Source organism: Cebus imitator, unplaced genomic scaffold (genome assembly GCF_001604975.1).
Source record: "Cebus imitator isolate Cc_AM_T3 unplaced genomic scaffold, Cebus_imitator-1.0 Scaffold40, whole genome shotgun sequence".
Taxonomy (NCBI): Eukaryota; Metazoa; Chordata; class Mammalia; order Primates; family Cebidae; genus Cebus; species Cebus imitator.
In genome coordinates, this window is record NW_016107355.1 from 1,531,643 (window position 1) to 1,554,442 (window position 22,800).

The following is a 22,800-nucleotide window of genomic DNA, read 5'->3' on the forward strand; positions in this document are numbered from 1 at the left end:
TCCCTTGCTTTTTCTCTGGCCTTCTCTCAGCTTTTTACTTTCAAACTTTTGCTCTGCTACCAATTTTGTTCTTTTCTTGTATTCATCTTTCTCTTCATTTTTCTCCTTTATCTTTTTCATTTGTTCTTCTAACTTTTAACATTTCCTTAATCATACTCTACAACAGACATTAATAATATCTCACCTTCAACACAGAAATACGCATTGCTTTTATAGCTTCCAGTCTAAACATTCTCACCACAGTCCATTTTGCACACTATAGCCAAGTTAAACTTTATTCTTATCAAATTTATTTAGGAGAAATTTAAAGTATTTTAAGAATAATGGATAGGACAATAGGCTGTTTCCCTTTAAATTGTTCAAGCCAGTAAGTTTTGATTTAAAACTCTGCCACAATCAAGACACAGAACATTTCTATGAATTCCCCGAAAATTCTCTGGAGTATGGAATCTATCCATCCCTCTTTTAACCTTTGCCCTTAGCAACCACTAAGCTGCTTCATGTCACTCTAGATTGTTTTAATTTTATAAATAGAATGATGCTGTATATACTCTTATAACTGGCTTCTTTCACTCAGCATAATTACTTCGAGATTCTTCTATGTGTTTGCATATCTAAGTATTTTTTTTCTTTTTATCGCTGAGTAGTATTTTATTGTATGAATGTACCACATTTTGTTTATCAATTTACCTGTTGATGAAGATCTTGGTTATTTACGGTTAGGGCCTATTATTAATAAGCTGCTATCTTAAACATTCATGTATGAATCTTGGCATTGGTAGACATACGATTCAATTTTTCTTGGGTAAGTATACAAAATAATGATTAGGTTATACAGTAGGTGCATTTAACTTTATGTGAATCTGCCAAATTATCTCCTTCAGCAAGGTACAAAACTTTCAGGTGCTCTGCATCCTTGCCAGTACTTGATATTGCCATGTTTTTTTATTGTAGTTGTTCTCATGGTTATATAGTGCTATGTCGTTGTGGCTGTAATTTGCATTTCACTAATGATTAATGACTTGAGGCACTTTTTATATGCTCATTAAAAATGCAGTCTTTAATTATACTTTAAGTTCTGGGATACATGTGCAGAACATGCAGATTTGTTACATAGGTATAGGTACACATGGTGGTTTCCTGCACCTATCAACCTATCACCTATGTTAGATATTTGTCCTAATACTCCCCCTCCCTTTGGCTCCCTAGCCCCTGACAGGCCCCAGTATGTGATGTTCCCCTCCCTGTGTCCATGTGATCTCATTGTTCAACTCCCACTTATGAGTGAGAACATGTGGTGTTTGGTTTACTGTTCCTGTGTTAGTTTGCTGAGAATGATGGTTTCCAGCTCCATCCATGTCCCTGAAAAGGACATGAACTCATCTGTTTTTATGGCTGCATAGTATTCCATGGTGTATATGTGCCCCATTTTCTTTATCCAGTCTATTATTGATGGGCATTTAGGCTGGTTCCATGTCTTTGCTATTGTGAATAGTGCTGCAATAAACATAGATGTGCATGTGTCTTTATAGTAGAATAATATATAATCCTTTGGGTATATACTCAGTAATAGGATTGCTGGGTCAGATGGTCTGATTCTAGATCTTTGAGAAGTCATCACACTGTCTTCCACAATGGTTGAACTAATTTACACTCCCACCAACAGTGTAAAAGCATTTCTATTTCTCCACATCCTCTCCAACACCTGTTGTTTCCTTTAAAGTCGCCATTCTAACTGGCATGAGATGGTATCTCATTGTGGTTTTGATTTGCATTGCTTTAATGACCAGTGATAATGAGCTTTTTTCATATGTTTGTTGTCTGCATAAATGTGTTCTTTTCAGAAGTGTCTATTCATATCCTTTGCCCACTTTTCGATGGAGTTTGTTGTAAATTTTTTTAAGTTCTTTGTAGATTCTGGATATTAGACCTTTGTCAGATAGGCAGATTGCAAAAATTTTCTCCCATTCTGTAGGTTGCCTGTTCAATCTGATGATCATTTCCTTTGCTGTGCAGAAGCTCTTTAATTTAATTAGATCCCATTTGTCAATTTTGGCTTTTGTTAGCATTGCTTTTGGCATTTTAGTCATGAAGTCTTTGCCCATGCCTATGTCATGAATGATATTGCCTAGGTTTCTTTCTAGGGTTTTTATGGTTTTAGGTCTTACACTTAAGTCTTTAATCCATCTTGAATTAACTTTTGTATAAGGTGTAAGGAAGGAGTCCAGTTTCAGTTTTCTGCATATGACTAGCCAGTTTTCTCAACACCATTTATTAAATAGGGAATCCTTTCCACATTGCTTGTTTTTGTCAGGTTTGTCAAAGATCGGATAGTTATAAATGTGTGGCATTATTTCTTAGGCCTCTGTTCTGTTCCATTGGTCTGTATATCTGTTTTGGTACCAGTACCATGCTATTTTGGTTACTGTAGGCTTGTAGTATAGTTTGAAGTCAGGTAGCGTGATGCCTCCAGCTTTGTTCTTTTTGCTTGAGATCATCTTGGCTATTCAAGCTTTTATTGGTTCCATATGAAATTTAAAGCAGTTTTTCTAATTCTGTGAAAAAAAAAAAGTCAATGGTAGCTTGATGGGGATAGCATTGAATCTACAAATTACTTTGGGCAGTATGGCCATTTTCACAATATTGATTCTTCCTATCCATGAGGGTGGAACATTTTTCCATCTGTTTGTGTCCTCTCTTATTTCCTTGAGCAGTGGTTTGTAGTTCTCCTTGAAGGGATCCTTCACGTCCCTTGTGAGTTGTATTTCTAGGTATTTATTATCTTTGTAGCAACTGTGAATGGGAGTTCACTCATGATTTGGCTCTCTGTTTGTCTGTTATTGGTGTATAAGAAAGTTTGTGATTTTTGCACATTGATTTTGTATCCTGAGGCTTCGCTGAAGTTGCTTATCACCCTAAGGAGATTTTGGGCTGGAGTTTTCTAAAATATACAATCATGTTATCTGCATACAGAGACAATTTGACTTCCTCTCTTCCTATTTAAATACCATTTCTTTCTTTCTCTTGTCTGATAGCCTTGGCCCGAACTTCCAATAATATGTTGAATGGCGAGAGAGGCATCCTTGTCTTGTGCCTGTTTTTAAAGGGAATGCTTCTACCTTTTGCCCATTCGGTTTGATATTGGCTGTGTGTTTGTCATAAATAGCTCTTATTATTTTGAGATACATTCCATCAATACCTAGTTTATTGAGAGTTTCTAGCATGAAGGGCTGTCGAATTTCTTTGAAGGCCTTTTCTGCATTTATTGAGATAATCGTGTAGTTTTTGTCATTGGTTCTGTTTATGTGATGGATTACATGTATTTTTTAATGGTTATTCAAATATTTAGAGTATTTTTTTAGGTTGTCTGTTTATTATTGAGTTATAAGAGTATATGCGGAGTCTAAGAGTTATTTCTATATTTTGGGTACAAGGTTCTTATTCAATGTGTACTTTGCATTTTCTCCTTTATAGTGTCTTTCAAAGAACAATTTTTTAAATTATTATATTGTCTAATTTATTAACAGTTTATTTTATGATTTGTGCTCTTTGTGTCTCATCTAGAAAATTTTTTCCTACTACAGGATCACAAAGATTTTTCCTATGTTTTCTTCTAGCAGTGTTTTAGTTTTAGATTTTGTGTTTAGTTCTATAAATTATTTCAAGTAAAATTTTAATATCAAGTAAGGTAAGGGTTGAGATGTGTTTTCTTGCATGGGGCTATGTGTTTATTCCAGCACCATTTTTTTAAAAAAAAGATGTTCCTTTCCTCATTGAATTGTCTTGCAACTTTGTAGTAAATAAATTGACCATAACTGTGTGGGTCTATTTCTGGACATTCTATTTTGTCCCACTGCTTAGTATGTATTTTATGAGTTTAGTGCTATTATAAATTAAATTTTTAGTTCCCTTTTCATACAGACTACTCTTTTTAAAGAACACTTGTCATAATCTTTACCTCCAAGTCAGAACACTTCACTGATTATATATCAAATAACATTGAACAGTACTTAACCTGACATCAAAGGCCCAGTATTTTCTAAAATCTTCCTTTACAGACTTGTTCCCACATCCTTTGTATCTGATAAAATTACATACTCACTGCTCCAAACGTATAATCTAAACTAATATAAGGTGGAAAGAGGGTCAAGTATGGTATGCAGGAAGAGGGTATATATGAGAATTAATAAGCAGTAAAGGGCTATACTATAGAAGAAAGGTTTAGGCATTAGGCAGATTCTATGTGGCTTTGCAGATCAAACTACATGTAGTGTAAGAAACCACAAAGAAATTGACTTCAATAAATTACAAGGATGATACAATTAAAGTACTCTAAAACTGTAAGGGATATTCTCAGATGACAGTGAATTTCCTGTCATTGGCCTCAAGCAGAGGCCAGATGACCACCTATTGAAAATATTATAAATAGGATAATAGTATAATTATAAATGGGATAACAGTATCAGATGAGGGTTAGACCAGGTCATCTTCATCTTCTGTCTAGTCCTGAGATTGCATAAGTACATTCTTAAAATTTATCTTTTTTAGTCGTTAAATATATTTTTAGCAACCAAAAAGAGTCTTTCAGATCATTTTTGGCCTATTTCCATTCCCTAAAACTGGGTTTGCCTTTTTTTTTTTTTTTTTTTTTTTTTTTTTTTTTTTTGTAATGGAGTTTTGCTCTGTCGCCAGGCTGGAGTGCCGTGACGACCAACCCACCTCCCGGGTTGAAGTGATTCTCCTAATTCAGCCTCCAGAGTAACTGGGACTACAGGCACACACCACCCTGCCCAGCTAATTTTTTTGTATTTTAGTAGAAACAGGGTATCATTGTGTTGGCCAGGATGGTCTTGATCTCCTGACCTCAGGATCTTCCCGCCTTGGCCTCCCAAAGTGCTGTGATTACAGGTGTGAGCCACCATGCCTGGCCCCTATAACTAGTTTTAATACTTGATTTTAACACCTAATTCTTCAACCTGTTACTCATGAACTATCATAGATATTAATGAGTCTTTTAAAAAAAGAAGCTTCTGCAGCAGCATTTCCCATCTGAAGTTCCAAAATCATTTTTCATGGTGTATAATTAATGTATCACTAAACAAAAAAGCCATTTGTAAATGATTATGCATGATTATTCTTTGTCGCACTCATAAATTACATATTGGGTTCTCCTAGTGGAGTGGATCTAAACTGGTCAGGGCACCAGGAAGCAACCATTTATATTCTTTTGAAACCATACGTAATTTTCAAAATACCAAGGCCAATTGGCAGTAGTTAACATTGTACCCAATTGGCAGTAGTTAACATTGCCCCCAGAGCACAATTATGGCCTAGATGCCACCAAGACAAGTTGCTTTGTGTTGTCTATAAATGGATTCTCAGAAAACCTAATTTGAAATTACTGCCTTTAATTATACTGCAGATATAAATAACTTTGATAAAATTAGTGCAGCTGGCCTCCTGTTTGTTTTTCCCATTTGAATGCACTGTACAATGTAATCATCTGAAATAAACATCCATTACAAAGAATGCTTCATTTCAAAGAACATATTATTCTGCTCATCCAGCCAATTGTTATTTTTTCCTTCCCGGCCCCATTTCAATCTTACACCTTTTAAAGGGATGAACAAATTACCAAGCTCTCATAATGTACCAACTAGCAAATTAAAACAATATATTGCTGCTGAATAGGGCCATGCATTTAAAAGACATTAATTCATTTTATCCTCAATTACAGTGTTTTCCTTTTAAATTGACCCTTCCAGCTTTAAAATTGTTAAAGGACATACTCTTTTCCACATAACAAAATTATAGTATTTCCTAAATAGAAATTCATGTTTTACAAAGAAAGAAGAAGATACAACTTTCATTTGATATGTTTTTTGACTCTGGCATCCAAAGAAGGAGTTTCAAGTCTTCCATAAAACTTGGCCTGAGTTCATTTATTTTGTTACAGTGTAGAATTGGCACTTCCACAGAGGAGAGTGGAGCCCTTTCTTTTTTGTTCACTATGATGTGATTGTCACGTCTGTCTCTACTGCCATCAGAATAGGATTTACCAAGGTCAGTTCAACTTGATTCAACTATTACCAAGTTCAGTTCAACTCACGTCTACTGTTACCATGCTCCACTCAGTCACACAATTCTTTATTAGCTACCTGCTATACACAAGACACTAGGAAGATTTCCAAAATTAGTATGACTGTGGCCTTTTTAATCTTGATGTGGTACTGAAGCACGAAAGAAGATTAACTATAAAACATTGTGGCAGTTTGGAAATTGTTAGACAGTAATACAGATGATAAAATAAATGCTACAGCAAGATTAATACCATAAGAGAAGTTAAAAAGGGCTCATGGAGTTAAAGAAAAATGGGTGTATATAAAGCTAGGGACAATAACCGGACCTTGAGGGAAATTCCAAGACTATGCTTTTACTGTTTTCTCCATAGAGTAAAGGCAAAAATATAGAAGTATGGATATGTTTGGGAATAGAAAATGAGCTAGGTTTTGTTGGAACACTGGAATTTAAAAGAATGGCTGAAGTTAATACCAGAAAAGTAGATGGGATCCCGAATATAGAGGCTCTAAAATCCCAAACTGGTCTTTTTGTATTTAATTTGTTAGATAACGAGAAACCACTGACGCCTTTTGACAAAGGAAAGGAAATGACTGGGGCTGTAACTTCAGAGAATAAATCTCAAAGCTCTGAGATGTTAAGTACAGATAAAAAAGGAGAAAAGTTGAAGACAATGAGAATTATGGGATTAATGATTTCCTGTTTCTCAACAAGTAACTGCATTGAATTGAAAGAAGGGCCAGGTTCTAGAACTTGATCTGTTTGCAGTGAGACTGAGGCTGAACCCTAGACCTGCAACCAAGGCACTCAAGTGATGGGGAATGCATAAAGCCACGAGAGCACAGCAAGTAGTCCAGGCCACTAGGTGGGGTGACAACAGTCAACCAATTTATCTTCCAAATGTGCAGCATAAGCCCTGCCCCGTGGACCTGAGAATCTAATCTCACCCTAATCCTCCAGTGTCTGAGTTTATTTGCTCACAGAAGCAGGGGATGAGAACTTTTACAGGTAGTTTATTTGGGAAGTGTTTTCTAGGCAGCAGCAGTGAGACAGAAGAAGCAGTGACACAGTGAAGGAGAAGCCAACAAAAATGTATAATACAGTGGTACTGATGTGGCAACAATGCTTGACTGAGCAGAAAGAAAGTCTCCAGGAATTGACCACTTGAAGGAATGGGTGTTGGTGCTTTTATCCTCCAACTCCTGACCTTTCTTGGTTGAGGATTGCCTGGGAATAACACCTCTCCACTTGGGGGTACACTTGTACACAGGATTTCACGGAGTGTTCTCGGTTGATAGTTGGCTCAGCTGAACTTGCCATTCTCTTTCATAGACGTTTCCAAGGCAGTTAACCAAAAGCCTTGGAACTGGTAACAACTGCATAGTCTTATAATTATTATGGGCCTTCCTATACAAATTCGTGGGCTTCTGCATGTTTCCCCACCCACTTGCACCTCATCCAATCCAGTAATTGCAATGTTACAGCTCACTAGGCGTTATCACCACCCCATTCACCAACAGCATGGTATATCTGACCATGAGTGATCCAGCTCCTAAATTCTATCTCGTGGGTCTGCTTTCTGGCACTATTTCTGGTGCTGACTGCCTCTCCAGTTTGGGTTCTCCTCAAAGCACTGCTAGTGACAAGAATGTTGATGCAGATAGGGGATTTAGGAGGTCGCCTGGGGATTATAAATGAAAGGATAGGAAAAATGAGACAAGGATGGGAAAAAAGTTAATTTAAGGATGTATTTTTAAGATGCTAATAAAATTAGTAATGAGTTTAGTAATTAGTTACTTCCATTGTAACTAATGAAGTTAGTTGACTCCAAAGGGACTCTTAAGAAATATCCAAAGTATCTCTCAGAATTTTCCACCTGAAAGTCAATGAAATGGATCTCTTATCCACAAGCTCTCAGAACCCGTTATTACTAAAGATTGTCCCTAGAGGTGTTAACTCCCTCTAGGAGCCCTTTAGGCTTGTGCAAGATAAGTAGCTTCTCATGGAATCAGGAATGAAAAGTCGAGGCAAGTGGCACTTACACGATGTACTATGTTGTCACCATAACATTAGTTGGCACTTGCAAAGAACTTCACCAGTGCTGTAGCCGATGTGAGAAATGGACTAAGAAGGTGTGGCCCATGGTACCAGAGACAACTGCCTGAATCTGTTTCTCTAGCTGCCAGATTGCCTACATTTTACTAGGAAGCCTGAGTACTATAATGAGTTCTCACCTCCTTTGCATAATAGTCCCTAGTCATTACCCAAGGGATGGTCCTTGCTCTCAGAACCAGCCTTATCATCTCCTGATCCCAGTGCTGTGGTCTGCACTGCTGACAAAACTTCTCTTGGATCCTGTCTGTATTACTAGGAATGGATGGCAATTTCTGTTGAAAAATGGGAGGTGACATGGGCTGGTACTTCAAACCAGATTTTGTGCCTTGCCCTCCCTGATGACGGTCATTATTCCAACTCTGTTTCTAACTGTACGTTTCAACAGGAAATGTCTCCTGGTGGGCTTGGCCTCTGCACATCAGTGTAGCTGCACTTGCTGGCTTTCTAGAGCCTCTCAAGACAGGCTAGATTCTGCATTATTAGTTGCATCTTCTCTATTTGACCCGCTAAAAGGGTCTAGCCTTGCTGTAAGCCACTCCCCTAAGGGTGTGAATTGCCAATGGAAGACTTGGCTTTCCCTATTTGAGAACATGTTCAGTTCCTTCCAAATTCCGGTGGGTGTGCCAAAAGGAGCATTAGATGACTTGCCATGCCATTCTTTTCTACATTTAGCTGTCTGGCCTGACATTTAAAATTATAGACTCAGCATCAAGATAACTTTCTCCAACATCTAAATGTTTTAATCAGCCCACAGTGCAGATGTTTGCTACGTAGAGTTACTTAGGAGTCTTACATGACCCTCAGTGGGTAGTGTGGTAAATTTTGCACAATATAAGGAAGAAAAGCATGTGATTTTCTAAAAGTGATCTCAGTCTTTTCTTACTGAAATCCTATTACTGTGGATGTGGGAAATGTTTGATTTTTTTTTTTTTTTCAAAAGGTCTGCTTCTACCAGTTTAGAAGTTAATCACATTCAGCTTTTCAGAATTTCTTCCCATTCCCCATCCATTTTCTGATATACTGGAGCAGGGACTTCTGTTTAGAGTTCTGCCCTCCAAGATTTTTCCAAACTGTTGTGAGGGTGCTCCTGGCTGGCAGACCTAGTGACCAACTGTCTTGTGATAGTCAAGCCAGGCCCTGGCCTTCCAACGCATTTCACCTGTCACTGACAATGCCAAGTGTCTTGGCTGAGTAGTGTTTTCTGTGGCTTTCTGTTACAAAGGCACATTAACTTTAACTCTGGTGACCCATGGTTACTTCCCCAAGTAAGTAATCTCAGCTGCTTTTTATACAACCCAGGAAGGCACAAGAAGATATCTGGATTTCCTAACCCCATATCAAGGTGCAGGGTCGGGAGGGGGGCCCTGCCTCAGTCACTGCTATCCTTAAACACAGGTGCCACATTAAGCACTACCCACGCTAGCTCAGAAGCTAGCCTGAAAGCTACATAGTCATCCCAGGAAGAGAAGAACAAGGGCCATGCTCTTCGTTTTCCCCCCGGGAATATCCTGGTGAGTCTTCCTCACACCCTTCTCTACCCCCACACCCTCTTCCTAAACCACATTCAACCCAGCGTGGATAAATGGAGAATAAAGGCAGTGGAATTTCACCCTTTGTTCTTCTCTTCCTGTTCTGCTCTTCAACAGCAAGTGGTAGTAAACAGAGGGCAAGTCTTCCTGTACGCTGCAAATTTTCCTTCAGTCATACCTTCTGTCTCCTTTCTCTATAGAGCATAGTAAAGTTATGGCCAGAACTCCAAGATCTCTTATAGATATATAAAGCAAAAATTGGGAATTTAGAAAACACAGTTTTCTTTAAAAAAAAAAAAAATCAAGCTTTCACAAATACTCTCTCACTGAAATCTCAGGAAAAAAATCTAATACAAAATTCTAAGTAGCATCGGGTGTCCTTTAACCTAAACCAGTGGTTCCTAACTGTGGATGGTTGTTACAGTCACTGGAGCAGATTTTAAGGACACTAACATCCAGGTCCTGTGCCACAGGTCCATTCCTCAGAGATTATAGAATAAAATCTGGGCAAAGGTATTTTTTAAAGACTTCCCAGCAACTCTGATTTTTAGCCAGGATTGAGAAGTACTGGTCTAAGACTGTTGTATGTCTTCCTTATGAACAGGAGAATACCATGGATTTCATGTGTGGGGAGAAAAAACGACTTTATCTGCCTGTCAAGATTGAGCGTCTTCATTTTACACAGGGCTTTTGGCCATATACAATTCCCCTTCTGTAACTACCTGCATGTTTGCTCATTTTTCTGTAAAATTGATCAACTTTTTCTTTTTTTGAGATGGAGACTTGCACTGTCACCCAGGCTGGAGTGTAATGGTGTGATCTTGGCTCACTGCAGCCTCCACTTCCTGGGTTCACGCAATTCTGCCTCAGCCTCCCGAATAGCTGTGATTACAGGCACACACCACCACACCCAGCTAATTTTTGTATTTTTAGTATAGATGGGGTTTCACTATGTTGGCCAGATTGGTCTCGAACCCCTGACCTTGTGATCCTCCCACCTCAGCCTCCCAAAGTGCTGGGATAATCGGCGTGAGTCACAGCACCTAGCCGCAACTTTTCTTTCTTGATCTGTAAAAGATCTCCAAATACCAGAGAAATTAGCTATTTGGCTAGCACATATGTAATAAAATATGGCATTATTTATGAATTCTAGTTTTGTCCGGGATGGTTTTGGTATATGAGTATATATGTTTTCTTTTTATAAAATAGAAGCTTTTATTTTTTTTAATCTTATTTATGTCTGTTTTCCGATATTACATTTTTATTTTATAACATCATATGAAAAGGACTTTTCCGCAATGTTATAAACATTAAACATAAATTATGTTTTTTTCTCATACTACGATGAGTTTTCTTTTTACTATATTTAAATCTTTTAGTTGCCTAAACTTAAGCAGTAAATTCAGGTTTACATTTTTCCAAATGACTAGTCATTTTTTCAACACCATTTTTTAAATAACCTACATTTTCCTACTGACTAGAAATGCAACTTTGCCTATACTGAGAAACAGAAAGATAGGTATAGACAGATAGATTCCTAGCCTCTCTCTTCTATCCTAATAAACTATCTTTCCCTGTGCCACGTGCATATTCTGTTAATTTCTTGAGTCATACCACATTTAGATGTCTGGTAAAATACCCTGATTTCTGGATCCTACTGAGTTTTATTAAATAATTTTCCTGGCTCTTTACCCCCGTGTCACTTTTTCTGTTGACGTTTCAAATGATTTTTATCATATTTTAAAATAAAAACAACCTGTTAGGATTCGATTGCTCAAACTATCCCTTTTCTCCATCCTCACTGCATACTGCTTGTATAGAATCATAACTCTGCTCTTTGCTCTCAGCCAGTCCTGAATCTGCCAATTCTCAGCTGCCAAAGTGAGATTTCTAGTGCCCAGATTTGATCAGTTCTATTTGCTGCTGAATACTTGCAATAACTTTTCATTCTTTTGAATATGCAATCCAACATGTCAACGTAACATTCAAAACCTTCACCTACTTTTTCATCTTAACTACGTACCACTTCTTACTTCGCTCAATATCTTTCTCCCAGTCGCTACAAAACTTTCTGTAGTTCCCATACCAAGACGTGTTCTCTCTATGTTTTACACATCTTTGTCCTTGTTGGGACTGCCATCGCTCACTTGAGTCACACTCACCTTGTCCTGTACAGGTGTCTCCTTCTCTGGGAAGCTGACATTAAGTCCCTGTTCTACACTACATTAGAGGTCCTTTCTTCATCAGAACCCCGTGATTGGGCACTATCAGGATATACCACACTGTATTAAAATTGCCAGTTCATTTAAATCTGTCCACTAAACCAGAAGCCCGTTTGGGATGCCATCAGTTTCTTTATTTCAGAGTATACTATAGTATCTATTGTGTAATAAACCTTTAATTTTTGTTTGCTAAGCAAATGAATCAAAAGTGAAACAAGCTAGAATTCATTATATTTTAACTGTGTTCCACCACAAGAGGCAGCTGGTTAACTAAGTCCCAGACTTAATTTTGATGCTATTTTAGTTGAATGCAGATAGTTTGGCTAGGAAGTGATCCCATAAAGGACAGCAATGCATGTGAAAAGTAAGACAGAGAAAGGGAAATGTTAAGACACGATTGAGATGAGCGAAATTAGGCCTCCATCCGGCTTGAGGCCTTTGAGAGACTCTGGAAGTTACCTCAGAATGTCCCAGAACCGCCCCTCTGAAGAGTGAGGAGGCTAGAACATCCATCCACTGACTCTAGTCCAAGAGTTGTCCCCAGGTGTATTAACTATGCCACACTTCCGGTCGTGCCTGTGTGCAGCCAAGCAAAAGTGTGTGGAACTATAAAAGACCTAGAGCAGAGAAGCAGATAGGCACAGGCATTGATGTGGGAAGCAGTCAGCATTCAGGTGAACTCAGAACAGGGCTGAGGATACAGGCACAGCATCTGCTATGGTAGTCCACCAGCAAACGGAGCATGTACAAATGAATATCGGATATGACCTATTTGAATATTTTTTGGCGACAAGGAATGTTTTCTATTCCCTTCAAAACACTTAAGGGCTATAGATATAAATGCTATCTGATTCAGTGTCATGGTGGACAGAAACACTCTTCAAAGGAAAGCTGTGTGTTTTGAATATGCTGTGTTACTATTCAGTGATACATCATTTTCCCATTGTAAAACATACATTTGTTCAGACCTGTGGATTTATGAAATTTGTTTTATTACTCTAATGTCTATTGTGACATCTTTGCATAGCTTCATAGCCATAGGTATCCATTATGATGCTCATCATCCTGTGGTTCACATACATAATAACATCATCAGTGATTTCAGGACACTTAGGCTGTGTTAATTTCATTCAAAGAGGGCAAGCAGCAGACTTCACAGATGATCTGTACCCAGTGCCTGCTATATATACAGTTCTTTATTAGACTCTATGGCCATGCATAGAATAATGAATGTATAATTTAACAATGTTATATACTGCTTAGAGAACAGATGTTCTTAGGTTTTCTTAAAAAATTAGCTAAATATCTGTTCAAAGGATGCAGAGATTAAGTTAATCTTTAAAAAAAAAACTTGAAAGAAGTGAGTTTTTAAAAATTCTTATTTTTAGTTAATGTGTAATAATTTACATATTTAGGGATACAGAGTGATATTTCATTATATGTATACAATTTGTAGTGATCAAATCAGGATAATTGTAAATCCATCACCTCAAACATCTACTATTTTTGTGTGGGAAACATTCAATATCTCTTCTAGCTTTTTGAAACTATGCAATAAACTATTGTTAATTATATTCACTCTATGGTGTTATAAACCACTAAAACGTCTTCCTCTTGTCTGGCTGTAATTTTTTATCTGTAATCTAACTTTTCCTTGTCTCTGCCCTCGATCATGGCCAATCTCCAAAAACCACAATTCTAATTTCTACTTCCATGAGACAAATTTTTTAACTCCCACATATGAGTGAGAAAATGCAATAGTTACCTCTGTGCCTGACTTATTTTATTTAACCTGCCATCTCCCAGGCTTATCTATGTTGCTGCAAATGACATGATTTTATTTCTTTTCTATGGGTAAATAGAATTCTATTGTGCATATATATCACATTTTATTTATTCATTCATCTGTTGATGAACATTTAGATTGAGTCATTATTGTTAATAATGCTACAATAATCATAGGGGTTCAATCTCTTTCATGAACCGATTTCCTCTTCTTTGAATAAATTCCCAGTCTATTGGGATTGCTGGATCATATGGTGGTGCTATTTTTAGATTTTTAAGCAATTTCCCTGCTGTTTTCCATAGTGGCTATACTAAATTACATTTCTACCAGTAGTATATACGAGTTTCCATTTTTTTTTCATCCTCACAAATTCTGGTGAATTTTACAAGGGTCTCACTATGTTGCCCAGGCTAGCTTCAAACACCTGGGCTCCAGCAAGCCTACGCCACATACTCCTAAGTAGCTAGGACTACAGACACATACCTCTATGCTCATTTTTTGTATTTTTGATAATAGATATCCTAAGGAGAGTGAGATGATATCTCACTGTGGCTTTGATTTGTAATTCCGTAATTATAGTGATATTGAACACTGTCATATATGTGTTGGCCATGCGTATCTCTTGTTTTGAGAACTATCTATTCAAATCATTTTCCCATTTTACAATCAGATTATTATGATTGCTGTTAAGCTGTTTGGGTTCCTTACATATTCTGTATATTAGTCCATCATTGGATGTAGAGTTTGCAAACATTTTCTCCCATTCGACAAGCTGTCTCTTCACTATGTTGATTGTTTTCTTTGTTGGGCAGAGGAAATAATCCTTTGCACAAGCAAGGAGAAAACTTTGCTTTTTAGTTTGATGTAGTCTCATTTGTCATTTTGCTTTTTGTTGTCTGTGCCTTTGAAGCCTTACCCATAAAATCTTTTCTAGATCAATGTACTGAAGCAATTTCTCCATGTTTTCTAATAGTCTTTTAGTTTTGGGTCTGCATTTAAGTCGTTAATTCATTTTAGTTGATTTTTATATGTGGTAACAGGCAGGAGTCTAGTTTCATTCTTCTACACATGGATATCCAATTTACTAAGCATCATTTACTAAAGAGGTTGTACTTTTTCCAGTGTACGTTCTGGACATTTTTGTTGAAAATCAGTTGGCTTTAAATATATGGATTAATTTCCGAATTCCCCGTTGTGTTTCATGGGTCTGTGTGCCTGTTTTTACACCAATGCCATGCTCTTTTGATTACTATGAAGTTGTAGTACATTTTGAAGTTAAGTAGCGTGATGCCTCTAGCTTAGTTCTTTTTGCTCAATATTGCTTTGGTTGTTTGGGCTCTTTTGTGGCTCTGTGTGAATTTTGGGATTGTTTTTTCTTTCTTCAAATAATTTCCTTGATATTTTGGTAACGTTTGCATTGAAACTGTAGATTGCTTTGGATAGTTTAATCATTTCAACAATATTAATTCTTCCATTCCATGAACACAGAACCTTTTCATTTTTTTTTTTTGATTCCTCTTCAATTTCTTTCATTACTGTTTTATGGTTTTCATTTTAGAGATCTTTTACCTTCTTAGTTAAATTTATCTTTAACTGGGTTTCTTTTTGTTTGTCATTAAATGGGATTTCATTTTTGATTTATTTCTCATTTACTTTGTTTCACCAAGATTTGGAAACACTATTGCTTTTTCTATGTTGATTTGTATCCTGCAAACTTACTGAATCTCTGTATCAGTTCCAAGAGTTTTTGGGCGGAGTCTTTAGGTCTCTTAACAAATGGTTTCTTCTACTTGGAATATTTTTAATCTTTTGTTTGTTTGTTTGTTTGTTTGTTTGTTTTTCAGACAGAGTTTTGCTCTTGTTGCCCAGGCTGGTGTGCAGTGGCACAATCTTAGCTCACCACAACCTCTGCCTCCTGGGTTCAAGCGATTCTTCTGCCTCAAACCTCCTGAGTAGCTGGAATTACAGGCATGGGCTACCACACCTGGCTAATTTTTTTGTATTTTTAATAGAGACGGGTTTCTCCATGTTGGTCAGCCTGATCTCAAACTCCTGACCTCAGGTGATTCACCCACCTCGGCCTCCCAAAGTGCTGGGATTAGAGGTGTGAACCACCGCACCCGGCCTTTTAATCTTTTTTTAATAATTCCTATTTGCTTTTTAAGATTAGCTGGATCACTACCTCCATATTAATTTTATATAATTAGTGTCATAGGGGTGCCCCCTACCTCCTGGGACCTAACCTGCTGTAAAATGGCACCATTTTGAGAGCAGAGCTACTACTAGAATGCATCCTGACCTGGAAAACAACAGACTGCATCTTCATTTCCCTGGGGCTTTGTCATCTTATAATTCTAGAGGTTAGGAACCAAATAAATCAACTGAGCTAAAATCAACATGTTAGTAGGGCTGAATTCCTTCTGGAAACTCTAGAACTCATTTTCTAGCCTTTTTAAGCTTCCCCATGCCACCTTCCTCAGGATCTGCCTTTTTTCACCTTGAAAGCCATCAACGTAACATCTTCCCTCCTTTCTTACCTCTATTCATATTCTTCATCTTCTCTCTCTGACCTTAACTCTGCTGCCGCCCTCTCATAAGAATCCTTGTGATTACATTGGGTTTATCAGTATAATTCACATAAATCTCCTCAACTCAAGATAGTTAACTTATTCACATCTGTAAAGTCCCTTTTGCCATAAAAGATTAGGATGTGGAGATCTTTGGGGGAGCATTATTTATCCTGCTGTACACTCTTTTCAAATATGATCTGATCTCTTGAGTTAGAATTTGTTCCTCTTCCTCTGGATTTCAGAATCGTCATTATATATCTTTAATATAAGAAATTTTAGAACGACTTTGAAATTTGGGGCAATCTTTCTACCTTTACTGTTATTTTCTTGGTGACAAAATTGTGCATTTCATCTATGCAGTCAAACATGCCTGAATCTGGACCCAAGATTTCCTTGGTTTCAGCCAATGTAAATGCAGACAAGCTGTACTGGTGGCAGATATGAGAACAGATAGTGGAGCCAGGTACCTGGTCCAGATCTCATATTACCACCTATTAGTGAGAAGCAGCCCCAATTTCTCAGTTTCCTCAACTGCAGCTTGTACATAATTGTAGTATTTACTACATAGATTTATTGTATTAATAAATGAATATATGGAAATGGCTTAGATCGTGATAAGCATATATTATTCACTCAAATCTGTTACTTATTATTACTTTCCACTTGTGAGATTAATGTAGGATTAAAGAGATGGTAGATAAAGCTGCAGCAAAATGCCTGGAACATAGAAAACTGTCCCTACATTCTAGTTTTTTTATTTATCATCATAATCTCTATTAAGCAGAACAGGCTAAAGTCAAATAGAGTGAAGAACATATTGTGTTTGTAAGGTAGGACTTTAGTGAAATGCACTCAACTTTGTGCTAATAATCTGTTGTTTCCAGCTTTCTTATTCTCAGACAATACAGTTATAGGGTTAAAAGATATGAAAGGTCAATAGTGTTATAAGGATGTATTTTATTAGTTTACTAATGAAATTTTAATAGCAATTACTTCCAACTTTTAAATATTGCAAAGTATTTTCAAATATCTTATCCCACGGGGCCTTGATGTTAGCTCCAGGAAGTATCTAGCAGCCCAGTGGCTACTTGATTCGACTTCTCAGACTATTATTATCCTTGCCACATTATAGTGCTTTAGTCCTGATATCATAGAATCTCCAAGTATTATTTATTTGATTCCAAAGCAAATTGAGCTATTCCACTCAAATGATTACAGTAAATAGAATAGAAACTTGTGGAATCATCTTCCTCTCTCGTAAGTGAAGAAACAGCAAAACAGTACATTTCAGCTGCTCCAGGTTCCTCAAATAAGTTTTACTTTTGCAAAACGAACCTCTAACTTCCTATATTCTCTGTTCTGCATTGTGAGCAACATGACCAGCAGCCACGTTTGTTGTAATTTTTTGAATATGTGGAAAAAAAGCAAGATATCAACCATGTATTACCTTAATCAAGATGCCAAATTATCTAACTTGTTTCTCCAGGCAAGCAGCCCAACCACAGGGACAGCTCCCAGGAGCCAGTCAAGGTTGTCTGTCTGTCCATCTACTCAGGACATCTGCAGGTAAGTGCTGAACAAATTATCTTATTCAATATTCTTTGGATCAGTATTTTATATTCTTGCTTTTTATTCTGAGAATGTGTGGCTCTTGCTTCTGCTTTACATCATCCATAGGCAATTTATATTAGCTATTTTTTTTTCATTTGGTTCATTTTCTTCAATTGACCTTTATTTATCTACTTCTGGTCCATACTATCATTTTCATCATTCTCTCTCTCTCTGTTTTTCCATGGCTTTCCTCTCCATTCCCATTTCCCATCCTTTGCCTACTGCTCTGTCTAGATCTGCCATCTTGCATGACATGTCAGAAGAGTCATTTGAGTATTGCACCCCTGTCATGGTGCTGAGCCCTGCTAGGAAGGAGTCTGGTAAGAAACCAGTAAAACAAAGACCTAGGAGGAGGAGAAAGGCCTCTGAGAGACATGAGCATGCTGCAGAAGAACAAGTAAGAGGGAGAAGAAATGACTTTCACCTCCAAATCTCAAGCCCCAGGTGGAGGGAGCTTTACACAGATTCTTCAGATTCATCTTCCTCAGATGAGAGTCATTGGATTCAGGCAAAAAGAAGAGCCCAGGTTAAATTCAGATTGTCAAGGAGAAGGAGGAGAAATAATAACAAGCTGTGTGAAAATGTAGCTGGGTCTTCCACCCCTAATGGAATTGAGCTTGTTGATTTGGGACCCAAAGGTAAAGAACAACATGAGCCGATCGAATGTGAGAGTTGCTCTTTAAATCTCCGCAGAGGAAAAGGTACAAGGTACCATGAATGCAACACTTCTCTGACCCAAGGATCCTCCGAAATTAAGAGCTCCTCAAGAAGTCGTGAGAAGAGCAAAGGTAGATATCACCACAGAGATCCTCAGCTCTTGCAAAGCCTTAGGAAAAATGAAATAATAAAGAAGAAATTTTCAGAAACAGATTCCAGCACTGAAATACTGGCCGTTACAGAAGGTGGCAAGGACATGAATGATGCAGGGCTCCAGGTGAATAACCCTGTTCAGAAGCCTCCTGCCACCTATGACGATGGGTCTGATAATTTAGAAGTATGCAGGTCAGTTACTATAGAGAAAGGCTTGATGTCATCGAAATATAGTTCTTGTTGCTATGAGTTAGGTGTGTGTTTGACACCTACCCTCAAAACTTAACATTTATTTACAGTATTCTTTTTCTGATTGGATATAACATGATAAAAGGAGAAAAGGTGGATATGAAAATAACAATGCAGATATAATCATGGGTTCGAAAGCTGTTACCAAGTACAATTAGATATTCCCTTCCGTTTCATTGCATAATGATTTATCCTGGAAAAGGGGCTGACTCAGTTGAGTCTTGCACTCATTCTAGTTAGGATAATAATAGCGGGGGAATTAAGAGTGAGACTGTGTGAAATGTTAGACTTTTCAATGCAAATAGGATGAACTGCTGGCATCCTGACAGATATTCAAGGCTTGCATTCTTTAAGGGCAGAATTTTGTATCAGAAAATAATCTTCTCTGCAGTTGGCTTTAATTTGTTCTCCAATTGTCTGACTCAGCGGGGTAACTGAAGACTCAAAGGACATAGAAACAGGTCAGGGACATATCAGTGGGGTTGCAAGAGCCTTTAGGGAAGAGGACCACATTAACTTTACTGATAAACATATACTGAAAGGTTTCAACATGTGGACATTTTTAGCCATGAGACAGCTTTCTTGCTCTTTTTAGCCCAATAGCATATATTTTCAAAATAACCTTATGTAAAAAGAATTATGGGAATATCCATGCTAGTGTGCGTAAATGAGGCAATTGCAAACAAAACAATACATTTTCACATTTTCATATTACACCCAATCATTTAAGCTGTTTACATTCTGTATAAGAGCAAATGAAGATTTTCACTATGCAATATTTGGTATGTTTTGGTTTGTTTTTATAAAAACAGAAGTTACTTTATAAAATATGTATACATATTAATGTGAATTGCATGACCCAGAGAAGGGTGCTCATGTCCATTCAGGGCAGGAGTGAGAAGAAGAATTAAACTCTGCCTGTGAATAATATAAGAATGGTTTGTTTCTCTGAAAGTTTTATAGGATAGCCATTCATAAAATCCTCATTTACTTTTGTATTCAAACATCTATTATGCATTGGGCTTTATTCTAGACAAAATGTTATAGTGCATAAGATTTGTATAGTCTCTGACATCTTACAGTTTATAATCTATTGTAGAACACAGACCAAAAACAAATTAATTCACAGTTGATATATAATTATAATCATGAAAAGAACTATGAAAGCACATAGCAAGGAAACTTAACCTATTTTGTGGGAGATGAGATAAAAACTAAGTAAGTGACAAGCAGGCTAAGGCTCAAAGGATGACAGGAACTGATCAGGAGAGAAGCAGGAAAGACCATCCAGGCAGAGGCAGCCACTGGCAGGAAGCAGGAGGAGGGAGTGAGTTTGGTAATCCAGGAAATATAAAGCTTGCTATTGTAGCTGGGATGTGGTGAGTAGGGTGGTTGTTTGGTAGAGAGAAGGATGGAGAAGTGGCGAGGGATAGACTGCGCAGGGCCACGTGACGCATGCTACGGGACTTAAGGGGGATTTACAAAGAAACTGTCACCATTTAATTTATATATAAATGTAAATTTCTTATAATCTTTTGATTATGATTTATGTGTATCTTTTCTGAGAAGTTACGGGATGGACCAAACCACTCTTTCTAGTCTGAATGGAGAATTTCCCACTTGCCACCATCTGTTGTCATTCCCCAAATCTAGCTTCCAGCATAATCTAATGAAAGACAGTCAAAGAAGCTAGTTCTAGGCTTAATGGTAATTGGAGAGAAAAATAATGCTTGCAGTTAAAATCATAGTGACTGGTTCTCCTAACTTAAAAGCACTATTCTTGAGAAACATTTTCAAAGACTGGATATTTAGCTTCAACTGCTACTAATGAAAGTGAGATAGATGAGCCTATAGGTATTATTTCCTGCTAGAGATTACCATCAAAATACTAAGCAAATGCTGCAGGCAGCATGTTATACTATAGGCTGAGGATACAAAGTCACAAAAGACTTGATTCTTCTCTTAAGTGGCTTATGATCTAAGTGGCAGAGATTGAACACATACCCAGAAAAAAAAAAAAAAAAGTCCATAAGACAGTACAGGATGAATGTAAGAAGAAGAATACGTCAGGATTTGAAGAAAGAAAATTTGCCGAGACCTGGGATGATCTAGAAACCCTTTAAGAAGAGGAGGGACTGGAGCTGAGAAAAGTAGAATTTACATTAGAACTCAAGGCAGGGGAAATACCTTTAGCACAACAGGGATTGGATACTGACACTTGTATTTACCAATTTTACATGAACTTACACGACTAGGTTGGAAGGTTTGCATAAACTGATAAGAAATAATTCTTTTAAAAAGACATTTTGAAGAAAACATACATATTCAGAACTGTTTATTCTGTAAATCCTTGTTTTCAAACTCCCTCAATGGACCTTTTGAGTTCCAAAGAGGCTGCCTCCAAAGCTAAGCCAGGTCAAGGAGACTGTGCTTCCCTCAGCCCAACTTCAGCCAGAATACCCTCACGATTATGTCTCCTATGTAGTGGGGTTCTACGTAATATTCCTTTAAGAATAAAAAAGGTTCAAGGGCAAAAAAAAAATACAGAAAGACCTTTTCTAAATAAAATAGGCTTAAGGAAGTCACATCTATAGTGCAGTCACCAATGTCTCTGATAAAGGAACCTAGATTTAGGAAATGGATGTACCCTGTGTGTTGTGTAAAATACTAGGATAATAATGGATAGGAAAGGAAAGAACAAATGGAAAATTAGCATTCCACCAGGTGAATAGAGACAATCTCAGAGTTTGGATTTGATGAGAGCATAAGATAGAGGAGTCAAGAATGACTCCAACTCTTGGAACTGCAGAAAACAGTAAATGCTGATATTAATGAATGAAGGCAGAAGAGAACAGAGGCAAGTTAATTTAGGAAAGACACAGTGAGTTCAATTACAGGCAAGCTATTTGTGGTTTCAGTGACATTCCAGGGTCAGCTGTCCAGCAGAGAGTGAGACATGTTATTGAATGCAGAAGAGCAGTCAGAGTTGGATGTGTACAATTTTTCACTAATCAGTGAACTATACACAGCCTGACACTAAACAATGGCATGTGTGCATTTTTTAACACAATGTATTAGCACAGGTTACTAAAGATATTAAACACTGAGAAATCTATTCAAGGCCAAGGAAGGCATAGAGATTTGGGAATCATTCTCAAGGAGGTAGCAGCAATGTTTGGAAAGTGAATTAAATCCAAACAAAATATTGGGGGTAGGAAAAAAAGATACCTTTGATCTCTAGAAATGGACAGAGCCTGAGCACCAGGGTCTTCCGTGTAGGCAGAACAATGACCCCTGAGACAAGCAGCAATTGCCTGTGAACTTGCACTCTCAGACACGCATAGCAGGAGCAGTCTCAGCCACAACCACAGAAAGGAAGAAGCTCTTAAGCCTTCTTCCTTTTCTGTTCCTGGCATATGGTCCCCACATGCATGCTCTATTCTTTTTCCCTCCTTCATCACAGCCTTATTTAGAGAAACTATCTCTATCAGCCCATTATACCTCATAGGGAATTTAACTCAACATACTATTATATGCACAGTTATTTCCACAGTACAGTGGAAAAGTCTTTGCTTTAAAAATAAAAAGTAAAAAAGAATTGCATTTAATTAAAAAGGCAAACAAACATGAATCAGATCATGTTAGCCCATGATTGAAACTTATTCATGGCTTATAAATTTCCTTCAGTGAAAGGTGCAAAATCTTTAATATTTACAAGTCCCTGTTGATGGCTCTATCAGATCTGCCTCTCTCACTCCACCGCCCATCATTAACCATGACCTTCTCATGCTGGTCTGCTTTCCATTCCCTGGAAGTGTTCAGGCCCTACC

General features: G+C 37.5%; 1 protein-coding gene across 7 annotated transcripts in view; it reads left to right on the plus strand.

The window, feature by feature from the left end:
• MARCHF1 (membrane associated ring-CH-type finger 1) overlaps nt 1-22,800 on the plus strand; it is a 254,995-nt gene that overhangs the window by 154,304 nt on the left and 77,891 nt on the right. For 2 of the 7 annotated variants that reach the window (XM_017525974.2, XM_037737581.1), the window contains 2 exons: nt 17,787-17,866; nt 18,146-18,913. The exons of 1 other annotated variant lie outside the window; for it this stretch is intronic. In XM_017525974.2, coding sequence (XP_017381463.1) covers nt 17,787-17,866; nt 18,146-18,913 — 848 coding nt within the window. Of the gene's footprint in view, nt 1-17,538; nt 17,558-17,602; nt 17,867-18,145; nt 18,914-22,800 lie in introns of those variants that run through there. 4 more of the 7 variants (XM_037737582.1, XM_017525973.2, XM_017525976.2 and 1 more) reach the window with 4 other exon arrangements.